At 39.4% G+C, this 16,173-nt stretch overlaps 1 protein-coding gene and 1 pseudogene across 1 annotated transcript; one reads left to right on the forward strand and one right to left on the reverse strand.

Moving 5' to 3' along the window:
- Window positions 1-624: 624 nt before the first annotated feature.
- Window positions 625-1,932, reverse strand: LOC149847844 (serine/threonine-protein kinase WAG1 pseudogene; annotated as a pseudogene).
- A 9,711-nt stretch (window positions 1,933-11,643) lies between these two features.
- On the forward strand, window positions 11,644-12,935 carry LOC149847845 (uncharacterized). Its single transcript, XM_090002477.1, has 3 exons — window positions 11,644-12,348; window positions 12,433-12,711; window positions 12,831-12,935. Exons 1-3 carry the CDS (start codon window positions 11,644-11,646, stop codon window positions 12,933-12,935), a joined length of 1,089 nt encoding a protein of 362 aa, XP_089858603.1.
- Window positions 12,936-16,173: the final 3,238 nt, after the last annotated feature.

Raw genomic sequence — 16,173 nt, forward strand, 5'->3', positions numbered from 1 at the left:
TTTTTACAAGCCTCCAATATACATGAAAATGTATGATGGTAAAAGAATACAGGAAGGTAATCAGGAAGAGAAAGGTGATAACGTCAAGTATGGGAGTAAAGATGTCAAGCTCAAAGTTGTTGATCAGGAAGAGGAAGGTAATCACGTCAAGTACAGCAATAAGGATGTCAAGCTCAAAGTTGTTGAGGAAGCTGATCAAGGTGATCACGTAAAGTATGGCAATAAGGAAGGCAAATATGTCAAGTATAGCAACAAGGAAGGCAGACATGTCAAGCTCAAAGTTGTTAAGGAAAGTGATCAAGGTAATCAGGAAAGTGATCATGTCCAGCAAGGTGATCAAGGTAATCAGGAAATGATCAAGCCCAAAGTAGCAGGTGATCAAGGAGAGGGCCCTGTCAAGCAATCAGATACATTTATGACAAGAAAGATACAAGATGGAATAGGAAACCTGTGTAGAGTGTAAAAAAAAGAAAAGAAAGAAAGAAATAAAATAAAAGAGAGAGAGAGAGAGAGCACATCGCATTCGTGGATGTAGTGACCATTGGCCCAACCACGTAATTCCAGTGTGATTTGTTTGAAACTGTGCTTGTTTTGAGTGTTTAAAATTTTTACATCTCTCTCTCGCTAACGTCCATGCCTACGTGAACCTAACCACGAACTCAACTTCTTCCATGACCAACGTCTCCTAACAACCCCCTTCCTAGCCTTTTTCACAACCCTTCTCTTGTGGCCATTGTCATCAAATCTCGGCGGTTCATATGTCCGAATCAACGGCCACCGGATCTTCTCAAAGAAACTGTGCTTCTTCACATCAGCAGCACCTCTAGAGCACCCCAACCTCCTCTTAGGGTCCTTCACCAGCAGCCTCATTATGAGGTCGTTCGCCGCAGTGAGCTCCGGCAGGTCGGCTGAGCCGGCCAGGAACCTAAGCGGTTTCGTCATGATGTTCCTCAATGTCTCCTCCTTGCTTCCACCCATGAACGGCGTATATCCATACAACATCTCATACAAGAACACCCCAAAGGCCCACCAGTCGACGCCATTGCCGTGTCCCCGGCCGGTGATTATCTCCGGCGCGAGGTACTCGTGAGTCCCGACGCACGCTCTAGATGATGCCAACGTCGGCTCCGCCACGAATTCTGGCAGCCTGCCCGACTTAGTCCTTTGCCGATGATTGAAACATCCGAGATGACTAGTCTCTCTACCATCCATAGCTGGATATTCGAGCTTAGGATCGACGCCGGAAAGAAAGCAGAGATCGAAATCCGATAACATGACATGGCCATCTCTGCGTCGAAGAATATTTTCCGGCTTAAGATCTCGATAAACTATGCCTTTTGCATGGAGGTACTCGAGTGCAATCAGCACTTCTGCAGCAAAGAACCTTACATCACAAGGCTCAAAACGGTTGCCCGGTTGCCTCCTAAGGAGGGCATGGAGATCACCACCTGAGCAATAGTCCATGAGGAAGCAAGTATAGCGACCAAACTCGAATTTGGAGTAGAGGGTGGGGAGGAAAGGGTGATCAAAAGTAGAGAGCAGCTGCGACTCGGTCTCGACATGGGGAACCTTATGCTTGTTTCGGACCACTAGAGCCCCCCGGTCGATCACCTTGAGAGCATACTCTGTTTGGTCGAACCCCTTGAGGTTGCAGAGGTAGACTCGTCCGACGTCGCCGCTGCCGAGCTGGCGGACGAGCCGAAGGTGGCGGATGTCTACGCCTCCGTCTTGGAGACTGATCGATTGTATAGGGAACCATAGAGGGTCGTTGCATCGGTGGCGTTGCCGGATTCCACCAGCCGAGTGGCGGATTTCGGATAGGCTGATGCTACTCCGCGTGCTAGAAATGCCGGTCCGGTCGCTATCAGAGGTGGAAGCACAGCTAGTAAAGCTCAGATCAAGGTCTGAGTCTGGAAGGTGCATATGATCCATCGCTAAAAGAAATAAAATGGAAAGACAGAAAAAGCTAGAGAGTTCTGTGACATTGGCACCCTTTTAAAGGATGAAGAGGAAAAGAGAGAGAGGCATGACGGTGTGGGCGTGTATTGGATGGTGGGCCATTGTTCCCAGGGAACAAAGAAATTTAATGGTCTCTTGACAAAGTGGGCTTATTAAAGTAGTCATTGATCGTGGCAGAACTAGATATCTACCATTTATCTCTTTAATCCCCATCATTTGAAATAAGATGGGTTCCATCATAAATTCAATCCTAGCCATTCAATCAATGGTTAGATGGTTCTGATGAATGGTTAGGATGGAATGTATGATGGAACCCATCCTATTTCAAATGATGGGATCCGTCCCTCCAAGACAACGCTGTCCACACGGCAGGCTTGTTCCACGTTTACAACACGCCACTAGGACAGTTTAATTTATCCCACAGAAAGGGAGCGCTTGATTGTGTGGACAAAACTGTGTAGAATTAGGATGCATTTGAGAACCTCAATCTCATATATACGGTGATCTCAAATCCTAGAACATGAGATCTGGGATCTCATATGGAATGATTTCTAATTAGATATAACCCAAAGAATCTACTTTTTGATACGAGTGGTCGATAAGATATGAAGGAAAATGTAAATATTTGATTCATGTATCTTCAGCCCAAGTAAGATATATATGAGTTTGGTAATTTACTTTTGAATCTCTATTCAAGGATCGAGATAATTATGTCTGAAAAAAACATGAATTGAGCATGTCTTGAGGGTTGTAAGGAACCACTGTGATAGGCAACCTCATTCATCTCCAAGATTGATGTTGTTCCATGCTTGTTTCATGCCTGAGGGTGATTGGGTGTTGGTGGTTATGTGATCATTGATAACCTCTGCATTGAGTGCTCTATCCTTTATGGATTACAACATATTCCTTGAAAATAAGAAGGGAGCAAATATGGTCCAAACACAAGACCTGGTGTCATAAAACATAGGTGGTAATTGCATGACAAACATTCATGAAAAATGTAAATTAAACCAACACCAACCATGTGTCTCACCACTGATATATGATGGAATCCAATACCAAACTCACAATTTACAAGCTTGGTCCACTTGAGTCCCGTACTATTTATGGTGAAATAATTCCACAAAAAATAAACATTATTAAAGCCCTAGATTTAAAGTATGGTCACAAACACTGCTCATACTTTGAAAATATCATGCTTTTATTGTGATATTTTCAACACAAGATATTATATACTCAAGAAGCATGTTCCTTTCAATATCACTTATTTTGAAACTTTTGTGTTTAACTCAATACTAAAGTAATAAAAAACACTTTTTACCCAGTTATTTACATTTATATATATAGGAAAAATATTTGCAAACAATGAAGGTAAGGAACTAATGAGCTAGAAATCACAGGTGCAAGTTGTATAGACTCAATCTAACAACATAGATGTATCCAGCATGGTTTTTTCTTGCCAAGGATCAAGCCTTGGATTGTAGTTTTTGGGTGTAAAAATGTGATCTTTTGAGTTATGAAATTTTGGCACATTGTGGGCCATTGATTTTTTAATCTCTCTAAAAACCTAATTACTTGTCACAATCACATGATTCAAAACAAGTTTTTTACTGAACAAACCATGTAGCATCCTTAACATTTGATCTATAAAAAAATTGATTTTTTTAAAGAAAAGAGTGATTTATACTTATTAGTTCCTTACCTTTGTTAGTAGACAGAATACCTTGTTTTTTAAAAAAACTCTCGGGATCTTTTCTCATCAATATTTTGCCGACAACATGATTTGTGAGTACCAATGGGGGCTATGCATGTTTGGTAGGAGCAGCTAGTGCACGTCACCTTGGGACATTGCAGATTCAAATCCCAATAGTTTAATTGTTTAACTGGTAGCTTAATCCCAGCTTGCCTTTCAAAAAAAAAAAAAGGATAAGATTTGTGACTATATAATCTGAAGTGGTTTGATCCTTGAGTTGTACATTTTCATAATTCTTTGTAAATATAATGGCATTTTGGAATATGGGAAGTGTGAAAGGGTGAAGACTGAAGAGCCATGTTTGCTTTGGGGTGCGTGGGTGGTGGAAAGTGGGGCGGAACCAGCTGTTGGCATCGGCCATTGAGCTCTCCTAGGGATGGTAGTGGACCGAGGCGGAGGCTGGGGACAAGGTCTCCACCCCTGCCCCATCTCAAAATTCTGTCCTCCATCTCCAGTCCAAACGGGGCGAGGAGGGACGGTGCCTGCCCCGTTTCTCCCCAGTCCACTGTCATCTGTAAAGGTATTTTAGTTATTTTACTAACGAAGATCAGGAACGGGGTAAGCGTAAGTTCATCCTCGCAGGGGTTTTGATTTTAACCTCCATCCCCCTGGTCCACTGCCATCCCTAAGCTCTCTCTCCCTGTAAAATTTACTCATTTTTTAACTATTTCTTTTAGTTGGAGTCAACTTACTTGGTCCCTTAATTCTTTCTTACGCATACTCCCATGAAAACCTAATAAAATGACCAAAACGCACTAAATCATAGCATTTTATATTTGAAAATTTCTATTTAAAGTCTTTTTTTATAAGAAATTCTTAAAAGGTCTCATGATTTTTAAAAAAGACATTGCAAGACTCAAAATTTTATTTAAACTTCCAAATAAAGAAGAGTAACTAACACACCAAGTTAGGTGGATCAGCTTAAGGCGTTCAAGTTGGAGGACATGAAGAGTTCCATACCTGAGTATGTGTCCCTTGCCTTAAAGGTGAAGGCAATGAGAAACTATAGGGGTCGGTAGGGGAAGAGTACTCACAAAGTTTTACGCTACGAACATAGAGATGGGCATGGGACCATGATCAAGGTGGTGGCACCTCTGGGCTTGTAACGGGATGTCTAAACCAAAGAAGTGGTTTTTCGCCGCTATCAAAAAGAAAAAAAAAAAGAAAGAATCTTGTTGGCTGTTGGTTGTGTATAATAAGATTGCTAAACTACTCATTTCATAATGAAATAGGCAAAAACACTTTATTTTGAAATCAAATGTTAGAAATGATATTTTATTTGAAGCTTGACCTTCGGATTAACTTTTAAGTGTCTATTTGACAGTTTCAATGAAACATTACGTTCTGAAATGTCCTCTCAAAAACATGAGACTTGTTTTTAGAATATTGGACAAAAGGTGGGACTCTAATGAAAATTTTCATTTATATTCTTTTTCTCCAGAGCCTCTCTTGGTACCCAAGATTCTTCTTTCATATTTGGTAGTTGTGTAAAACAAATCCCCCAACTACTTTTAATATGGTTAGCTGAACTACATGATTGTGGTTCTGCAGTTAGCAGAGATTTTGGGGCTCACAAACATGATAAATTGTTACAAAAATAGTGCTAGATTAACAATTTGAAGTGTATGGCTGCATTGCAGTGTTCAAGAGACAGATATTGATATTGCCTGCATGGTTGGTGAAAGGCTTCATGTTCTTTATGCAGTTGTGCTTTATGCAGCAAACACTTTCATCTACCATCCATATCAAAAAAATGAATGGACCTGGTAGTACAGCTTAAAAATGACTGTCTAACGGTTGACTACAGCATAAAAATGAGCTTACAAATGGTAATTAAAAAAGGTATGGAGATAAGGGTTAGTGGGGAAAAAATGGTTGCGGAAGGAGCATTGTCTTTCATTCTCAAGGCAATTGACCGACATGGTAATTACTGTGAGGAATCTTTCACTACGGTAAAATAAAAAATTGAATACTACTGTCCTAGATGTATCTAAGAAATAAAGGATACTTTTTGTCATAATGTTGTTCCTTTTCTATGCTCAGTCTAGGTTGGACTCCAATGAATCAATAATTAACTATGGATTTACATATTAAGAATGTCAGTGGCTAAATTTTACAGCTTATCCTGGTCGATACTGAGCCAACCAAACTTTAGCTGAAGTTCAAATACCAAGGTCATGTAAAAATTTCTCTCATGGCACATGCAATGAAATTTTAAGAGGAATCTTTATTCTCCCTACCCTTGACACCAAGTGGTCATTATTATTTTAACACCATCCAATTTAAAACAAAAAAAAAAAAAACAAAAGTGACTTTTTCATTTTTAAGTCAAATATAATAGAATCTATTGTTGCCAATGTGCAAAATCTTTCTTGTAAGTGGAAAATTCAGATCCTGTTCAAGCAAGGTTACTCATTATCAGAATTCAGCTTTATCTTCTTTTTTTGGTGGATAGACCCATGGGATTCGAACCCGGGAATCCTCAATTATGATAATGCCACCTAACCATCCAGCTGTCTCGTTCAACCCGAATTGCATCACATCCTAGATGGATACTCCATGTGAAAATGGTCTGATACAAAGTACCCATCTATAAAAGTCACATAATTTGAAAACGAGCGAGATAATTAGATACACTATCAAAACCTAAAGGTCTCGGAATTGAAACTCACGGATTATCCTCCATCGAACCATCTTGCATGTTTCATTTCATATATTTCATTTTGTAGGTTCTCATCACTCTATATATATTAGTGATGAAGCATAATAAATGAAATATGCTAAATGGGATTTTGAAGTTTTTCGATATTTTTTCTCAATTCTTACCTATAGATGCATTCATCGTGGCTGATTTACAAGGAATTGTCACCTGGATAATGTGTTTCCAATGAAAAAACGATATTTGGGGCCTCAAAAATTTATGAAGATTTTATTTGGTGAATTTTTTAAACCTTATAAAAACCTACATATCAATCGCTCCAAAGGCTGATCCCTATAAAAACGTAAATCACATTTGCATTGTAAAAATTTATAAACAAAAAGAGAAGGCCGGAAAACTCATTTAAGATGTTTCATTTGGCATGTTTGCATATATATATATATATATATATATATATATATATATATATATATATATATATATATATATATATATATATATATATATATAGAGAGAGAGAGAGAGAGAGAGAGAGAGAGAGAGAGAGACCATCCAGGGATCACGAAGAATAAATAAAAGAAAATACATTTTTGCATCAGAATAAATACAATTATGCAGCTAACGGAAGAAAAGATGTTGCTGCATCAAAGAAGGAAAGAAACAAGTGGGACAAAAGAAATACCATGCATTTGATCTAATCAATGTTAGATAACGTGTGCTGCAACGATAAAAATTATTGTGATAAGAAGACATGAAGCCTGCAATTGGTACAGAAGCAAGGAGCACAAGCCAACCACCAAACTCAATTTTCCCTTTTCTACTTTGCTTCTGTAAAAACTCATTAAAATAAGAGCAATGATGGTGGTAAAAAGTAAAAACACTAAAGATGTTGATGATAATGATGGCCAAATAACATGAATGAATGGTGAGGTGTTGACGTTTTGGAAGAGGAAGGTCCCATGTGATGGGGGCCACAAGAGGGCCTTCCCACGAGAGAGTGGGTCCCACTTGAACGATGCTGTCTGCCACGTGGGAAGCATCTGCCCTTCCTTTGTCCCCTCTGCAAGGATTCCTATTTAATGAATCGACATGGAAATGTAGCTCACACTGTGAAATATGGGTGAAGGTTAATCTTTATATTGTTGCTCAAGACCATCAAAGACTCTGATAGATTATTGCTTCATTTTTGGCTTCTAACTTGTTGAATTGATATTAAGATGCAACCCCACAATTCTAGACTCCATAACATGCCCCCCATCTTACCAGAAAAATGTGTCACTAATGAATGGTCAGCAGTCAGAAACCAAGGCCTCAGAAGTCGTATAGTAAACTGAGAAAAGTACACCTTCACCTGGATATCAGTATTAAAATAAGTCGTGAGAGCTACTGGCTGGCATCTGTAAAGTAATATGCTTTCTTTCCTAAATCCCCCTTTCTCTTTTTTGTTGACTCCAAATATATCCCTGATTTTGACAGGTGGCAGTTGGCATATTGGAAGCTGGAGAATTGGGGTTTCTTTGGGTTTGTATCCCTGTAATGAATTGGATCATCAGAATCATCATTATGTTCATTGATTCTTAATCTGTTACGATTGCAAGAACTGGGAAAAGTGTCACCAGCAAGCTAGTCTTGGAATTATGGTGCAAATGGATCAGATTTGATTAGACTTCCGATCCTAATCTGACACATTATTCTTAGATATGAATGTTTGAAATAAGATCAATCCCAATAAAAAAAAAACAAAGGATCATAGTATAGTCATATCGGATTCAGACTTGGCATGATTGGATTTTTTGGAGATAGGATTTGAAATCATATCGGTATTGTCTGTTAGGTCAACATTTGGATCTCATCAAATTTGATCTGTTTGCATTTTTTAACGTGGCCTTTTCATGGGCGCAGTATTATCTAGAATTCAGAGCTAGATTCGACTCTACTACGACAGATCTAGTTCTGATCCTGATTCAGACCCGGACTAGCTGTAGAGTTTCCGATTCATATCTGCCATGTTCTCTGTCACAAGGATACTTCACCTTACGTCCATCTCATGCCTCCATACATAGTATTCTTAATGGAAAGCTGCACACACACACACACACACAAAAAGCAGCGTGTCCCGTGTCCTTTTGGGAGTGTCCATGTGACATAGACCATGATCAAGTCTATATCTAACATGTTTGTACCACTACGTAGAGTTGGACCCTAGATTGAGAAAGCACCATGACTATCAGACCACACTGATCGGATTCATTCACCTTCTAATGGTGGAATAGGTTTCTTAGGAAGTTGTGTTCTTTCTTTGTGATTCCATATAGGTAGCTTTGGTGTGGTTGAGAAGTGAGAAGGTGATCGATGCTGGTGGAGAAGAGAGGATATAGCCAATGGTTTCGTCCAAATTGTGGGATCTACAACGATATATAAGTTTTATTTGGAATAAAGTCTTGTTATAATAGATGTTACGAATAATTTTGCTTGGCCCACTCTCATGTGAAGTGAACGTCCTTCACATTTCTCTTCATGTGGACACGCTAGAGGCCACCAACCTTCTTTGCAACTATATATTATCGCTTATACAAACACATGCATCCATGATTCTCTCTCTCTCTCTCTCTCTCTCTCTCTCTCTCTCTATATATATATATATATATATATATATATATATATATATATATATATATATATATGAACCCAATGAAAAAAAATGGTATTTTTTTCAAATTTTGACCATAAAGATGTGTTCAACATGATTGATTTATTAGAAATCTACACTTGGATCATAAATTTTGGATAGAAAAAATGGTATTTGGAGCCTCAAAAATTTATGAATATTGTTCATCGTTGATTTTTGAAACTTATAAACACCTATCCATGCATTGGAATCAAATGCTCCAAGAACTGATTCTTATAAAGACAAGCATATATATCACATTTGTATGGTGGGAATTTTGAAAAAACAAACATCAAAAATCCAATAAAACGTCCATTGGGTAGGTTTGGGAGGGTTTTCCATTGGGTAAGTTTTCATTCTTTATATATATATATATATATATATATATATATATATATATATATATATATATATATATATATATATATATATATATATATATATATATATATATATATATATATATAAGGTGGTAGTTGCTAACCACTTTTCTAGCTAGCCTTGCTTTCAAATGATCTTTTTCATGTTTTCCTTCAATTTGACTGTACAAATGTATTCTATATTATTGATTTTATAGAAATCGAGTCCTGGATCATCCTATTCCGATGCTCAGGTGGGTTTTTACAAGGTTTAAAAAATTGGCAGTCTAAGATTTTCCTAACCACTTACGTGACTAACCAATCTTAATTGGTTAAGAGAGTCATAGTTTTGCAAAATCAGGCGCTACATATATGCCCAATATAGTTAATTTAGTTGGAAAACAAGCATTAGATTATAAATTTTTTATGTGTACATGGGTTTTCAACAAAGATTTATCAATTGGTATAGCTCATCACCAAAACTTTTTATTTACAAAATCAAAATTTCCATTAAAATAATTCAAACCAAAGCATGTTTTTTAGTAATCAAGCAATGATGAAAGCATCTACAGCTTCAGATTAAGCGAACAGCAGCTCTGACTTTTTTAATCCGTTAAGCCAACACTTTTTTGCTTTTCTTGATTAGAATTTTTAAAACTGTTCGAAACCCTTTTTGGCTATATTGACATCCAGTTATTTGTTAGGATTAGTAGCAGTTAGATTGTTTTAGGAATATAATGCACAAAAGAGAGAGAGAGAGAGGCTTATGGGGTCCTCCAAGAGAGAGAGAGAGAGAGAGAGGCTTATGGGGTCCTCCAATTAATTGCAACATAATAATCCACCACTCTTGGAGACCAACCACATGTAACCGATCCATAAAATTTATGGGGCCTAAACTTTCTCAAAAGGAAAAACAATAATAGAGGGCTACTAAAATTCAAAATTCAAATCTTTTTTATTATTATATATTGCGTCCTCATCTTGTTCTTTTTATTATTATTCTCAGTGGAAAAAAGAAATCGGTTGAGGGCCCAACTCCTCACAATAATGTTTTTCTTTTTCTATTATTTGTCATTATATGTATAGCACTATAATAATATTGGCAATAGATTCATTAGATCTAACGACTTCGATGTTGATGGCACGACCATAGTTTTTTTTATTTCATATATAACATGGAGAAACCACCGGTATGCTTTGGTCCAATGTTATCAGTATCGGTGTGTGTCGGCCGATACTCATAGTATCAGCAGAATTTCGATATGATTCAGGACTGATTCTGCTAATTTTTAATAAATATCAAAAAAATACCCAAATTTTTTATTTTTTAATTATTCTAATGGTTTTAACACGTGTCATGTTATGATTGACACGTAATAGTTTTTATTATTTTTGAGCCGATTCAGATGAGTATCGGTATAGGGGCCGATACAGCTGAATCGGCAGCCCAACGATTCAGAGCCGATACCGATACTGACAACGCTGGTTTGGGCATCATATAGTTAAGCAATATGTGAAACCACAAAATTCGTCAAATAATGAATACATGATTAGAAAGGTTTGGCATTCAGAAAAAACATAAGAAAAAAAATGGCATAAAAAACAAATTAGGACCCGTTTGTTTCTTGCAATTTTCATGGAAATTGCCCTGCTGGCATCCCTTTCCCACCATGAGTAAAACAAACATCAAATCATCATGATGGGAAAGTACCATGTTGGTGCAAGCCGGCGCTACTTTTTTCCCACCACCTACTTTATTACTCCCCACTTTTCATCTGCAAATCCTTCCATACCCACCCCCATATGAAAGCATTCTCATGGGAAGGCTGAGTTGGTAAGACTTTTTCAGAAATTCGTGTCCTTTGCTTCTATGAGAAGGAAACAAATGGGCCCTTGGAAAAAATATACAAACAGTATAAATGAGCGTAAATTGGATTTATTTTTACAAAACAAGGTCGAGAAAACAAGCACATATGTAAGATTCTTTCTTGAAAATTAAGTTATGGTAGAGGAATTATGGGATTCAAGTTCAAGAGTCAATGTGAGATAAATCCGATATCCGATAAAATTAGATTGATAGCTGAGTTTCTTTTGAAAAGTATTTTTTTCTCAATATCAATGTTGGTCTTCTAATTAAATTTTCTTTTAAAAAAAAAAAGTTTTTTTGCTGATTTCTTAAAAAAAGTTTCTTTTATTTGAATTTTCAAACATTTTTAATTACTACGACCATGTCATGCAAACCAAGATGGTGGAGGTTCCTCGCTCGGTAGTCTCTGAGATCTTGTGTGGCGCTGTTTCTTTCGTCAAGCCATCGTTGCTCTTTGCGGGCGGTATCCTGGTTCTTAGGAGGCTGTCTCTCGTAGTCTACCAGCTTGATGAAGGCACATTTTTCCTTTCCGTTGTCATTCCTCTTTCGGCTAAGCTGGTGCCAACAGTGGTCACCATGGTGTACGGTCTGCACCGCCAGAGCCGTCGGGAGGAATTTTGGGTGGACCTGAATAGGATCCTCCAGTCTTTCGAGGACCAGCACCTCATCATGGGCGATTTCAACTGCCTGTTGTCCTCATCCGACGTGAGTAATCCTATCTCCTGCTCGGCTTCTATGCTTGGGTTCCAAAATTTTATTCAATGGAACCAGTTGTATTCTGTTCTGCATCATGGTGAAGCTTTCTCTTGGTCCAATCGCCGCTCTCGCCCGTGCTACCGCATGCTTGATCGTGTGCTCGTCTCCCCGGATCTGCTGGCCTCGCTAAATGACCTCTCGTGTTGTCTTCTCCCTCCATCTGTCTCTGACCATAGTCAGTTGGTCGTCCGATGGGGGCATGAATTTTCTTGCCACATTAAATTCCGATTTGAGCAATGGTGGATCACGGAGCCAGGCTTTGAGTCTGTAGTCCGTATATCTTGGTGTGGCTCGTGCACCGCAGCTAGGGCGGCTAATCGTTGTGTGGTTAAGTGTCGCTGCTTGTCTCGAGCAATTAAATCATGGCTTATTTTGAGGCATATCAGTAAATTTCAACATATGGAGGATTAGGAGCGCAAGCTGTCGTCGATCCTCCAGTCTCTCTCAGACTCGACCTTCCTGTCGAACTCCGGTATTGCCAGCCTGAATGCTAGATCCACAGAGCTAACTCTGCTATTACGGTCGTGGCGCATGAAAGAGGAGATTCGCTGGAGGCAGCGGTCCCGTGCTATTTGGCTTAAAGCGGGTGACGAAAATACTTGCTTTTTTCATTCTGTTGCCTCTCATAGGCATCGGAGGCAGGCCATTCCTTTCATTTGCATTGAAGGCGTCTACCATTCTAGGGATAAGGTTCTCCGAGCAGTGATCGATTTCTTCATCAAGCTTTATGCCGAAATCCCTCGGTCGGTGGGTCGATGGGTACGGACTTCGTTCATTGCATCGACCACACAATATCCAAGTCTTTGCAGGTGTCCTTTTCTGAAGAAGAAATCTTTGTGGCAGTAACTGCTTTGTCTGGTTGGAAAGCCCCTGGTTTTGATGGTTATCCTGTGGACTTCTATCGCACCTTTTGAACGTGCGTTAAGGGTGATATTCTGAGTTTGTTCGCTGAGTTCCACTGCAACAGTCGGTTACCGTCTATCTATCACCTGACCATTGTATCTCTTATTCTAAAAGACTCTACATCGGTGGACATAGCACGGTACCGTCTCATCTCTGTCTTAGGGGGAATCTACCAGATCATCGCTAAGAGGTGGTTCACTCTCTCAAGTTCAGGGGGAGGCCGTTCTTTACTCTTAAGCTTGACTTCCACAAATCTTATGAATCGATGCACTGACCTTTCCTCTTTCACATGTTGGAGAACTTTGGATTTGGTCAGCGCTTATCTAGTTGAGTGCATGAGTTGGTCACTAATGCATAATCCCAAATTCAGATTAATGGGGCCCGTGGTAAGCAGTTCAAGCTTGGGCATGGTATTCGGCAAGGATGCCCCATGTCCCCTTTGCTTTTTAACGTCGTTTTTTAAGGCATTGTGGTCTTGTTCAAGTGGGTCGTGGGGTGTGGTTTTATTAAGTCACTCGGAGTTCAGGAGTTTTAGAGCAATATTCTTACTTACGTCGATGACATGATTATTTTCGGCGTGGGCTCCATCCAACAAATATTAAGAGTCAAGCTCATCATCCTTATTTTCCTATCGATGTCAGGTCTATCGCTGAACAATGATAAGTGCTGCATTTTCATGATCAATGTTCCTCCACATATGCATGCCATCGGTCAGAAGATCTTTCAGTGTGCCACTTCAGATAAGTTTTTCTCCTACCTTGGTATGCCGCTTCAGCTCTCACGTATTTCATCGGTTGCTTGAAACGCCACTCTCCAAAAGGTTAAGAGTAAAATTTTGACCTGGCAGGCCTCCTACCTTTCGATTGTCGGCAGACTTACCCTCATCAAACATGTTTTAAATGCGATGCCAGAATTTTTTATGTCTATGTTCCTTATGCCTATGGGGATCAATAAAAAGCTCTCTAGGTTATTGACCAGGTTTCTGTGGTCTGGGCAAGGTAACAATAAAAAATGTCACCTTATGAGTTGGGACAATATAAGGGTGCCGCAGAACAGAGGAGGGTTGGGGATTTTGGACTACAGGTTAAGAAGTATTATTCTGATTGTTAAGCAAAGCTGGCTTGCGCACCAACCGGGGTCCCCTTGTGCAAGCTTCCTTCTAGCTAAATATGGATCGGTGGAGTCTTTGTTTGGGGGTCAACATGCGATTAGGTCGCCCCTTTCGCATCTGCGTAGATCGTGAATTCAAGCTTGGTCTGTTGTGTCAGGTGGCGAGGGCGACGACATCGCTCTGAGCCAGTTCTTTTGTAGAGTGATCACCCCCGAACGGCTCGTTCTGTACCAGAGACACTTACCTTTCTCTCCTTCCAGCAGGTGTGAATTGTTTCCCTACGAGAATTATCTAGGGCAAAGGTCCTCCTTCGATAGCGTGCTTCCTTGCTTGGCTTATTCTGCAAGATTGGGTGCAGACGGATAGCTTCCTCAAGTCTATAGGTTTTTGTATTGTGAGTAAATGTGCTCTCTCTGCGAGGGGGGTGAGGAATCTACCCTGCACCTATTCTGGGAATGTCAGGTCTTTCAGAATATCTTTAAGGTTACCTGGAATAAGCCGGTCATGTGTGTGCACCAGAAGTCTTTCGCTGTGGACCTCTTGTGGGGGCCCCAACCAATTCGTAGATGTAAAAGTTGGCGGATCATTTGGACAACTTGGTTGCTTTCTTCTTGGTGGGTTGTTTGGATGTCGCGCAACAATGCTATTTTCAGGCAGATCCCGATTAATTTCAATAAGTTACTAAATTATATTCTGGCGGATGTATACACCTTGTTACAAATCTGTCTTTCTCATCTTCAGCGCCACTTGCCACTAAGGCCTCCCCAGTATCCAGACTGATCATCTCTGCTTCTGATTTATATTTTGTGCTCTTTTTTTTTTGTTTTGGCTTATGTGTTCTTTGTCAGTCTGGGTCTTGTGTGTTTTGTTTGCCGGTTTCAACTTTTGTTGAACCTGTCATAATGTTGATATCCTTAGTTCGTCTCTCTCTCTCTCTCTCTCTCTCTCTCTCTCTCTCTCTCTCTCTCTCTCTCTCTCTCTCTCTCTCTCTCCATGCTTGTGTGTGTTCACTGGGACCTTGTTGGTTAAGACCCTTTAAAAATGATAGTTGAAAGTAGGGTTGTCAACATATCAAGTATGACTCTATCCCGATTTCTACTGGATCCTATAGGGTCAGGGTTTGGTTACAAAGAATGGGGTCTGATTAACTATCCAGGTTGCACCCATGAGGTCTGAATATTAAATGGGTTGGCTATGGATTATGAAATTTTACACCAAAAAATATTATTTTACCTGGTATGGACGGGGTCTGGTTTATGTAATTCTTATCGGATCCAGGTATGGTTCTCTTATGAAAATTTTGAACAGACCAGAACATGGATCTGATGTTGCATCACTTAATCGGATCTGGGTTTGGACCCAACCATTTTAGTGGGGGTCCACCCCATTGACACTCCCAGTTGGAAGTGTTTTTTTCTTAATTTGGACCTGTAGATGAGTTTATCATAGTTTACTAAGCAGAAAACAAGTATTAGATTAGCTATTTTTCATGTTTACAAGTACTTTTTAAGACGAAAAATCAACTCATATCACAATAAAATTTGATTGTAAAAAAATTTATTTTACTTTTATTAAATTACAATCAAATTGATTCAAGGCAATGTTTTTTAGTAAATAAGCAATATCGAAACATCTACAAGTTCCGATCAAGCAAAAACACTTGTAACTTTGATTTTTTTACATGTCCTAAGGAGGGGTGTCAACGGGCCTGGTTTAGCCGGACCCTACCCAAACCAAACCTTAAAGGGTCCGGGTATGGTGATAAATAATTAGAAGAACCAATTAAGACCTGGGTCCGGACCCGAAGGTCCAATTAACTCATGGACATGGGTATAGTTTGTGAAATTTTATACCAGACCTAGACCCAACCCGAGTTCCGATTAAGACCTGCAATTTTTCAATGAAAAAATGGTAAAAATTATGGTTTTACCGGGTATGGTCCAGGTTTGGTTCATGTAGTTCTTATTGGATCCGGGCATGGTTTTTCTTATAGTGAACCCGATTAGACCCAAGTCCTGACCCGATACCATACCCAAAAATCTGGTCCAAGTCTGGTTCCACCTGGGTCCGATCCAAACCCGACCCATTGACACCCCTACTAAGGAGAGTCCTAACGGTCCTAAACGAATGCATTTGTG

This window comes from Nuphar pumila, chromosome 1 (genome assembly GCF_984573655.1).
Source record: "Nuphar pumila chromosome 1, dmNupPumi1.hap1.1, whole genome shotgun sequence".
Taxonomy (NCBI): Eukaryota; Viridiplantae; Streptophyta; class Magnoliopsida; order Nymphaeales; family Nymphaeaceae; genus Nuphar; species Nuphar pumila.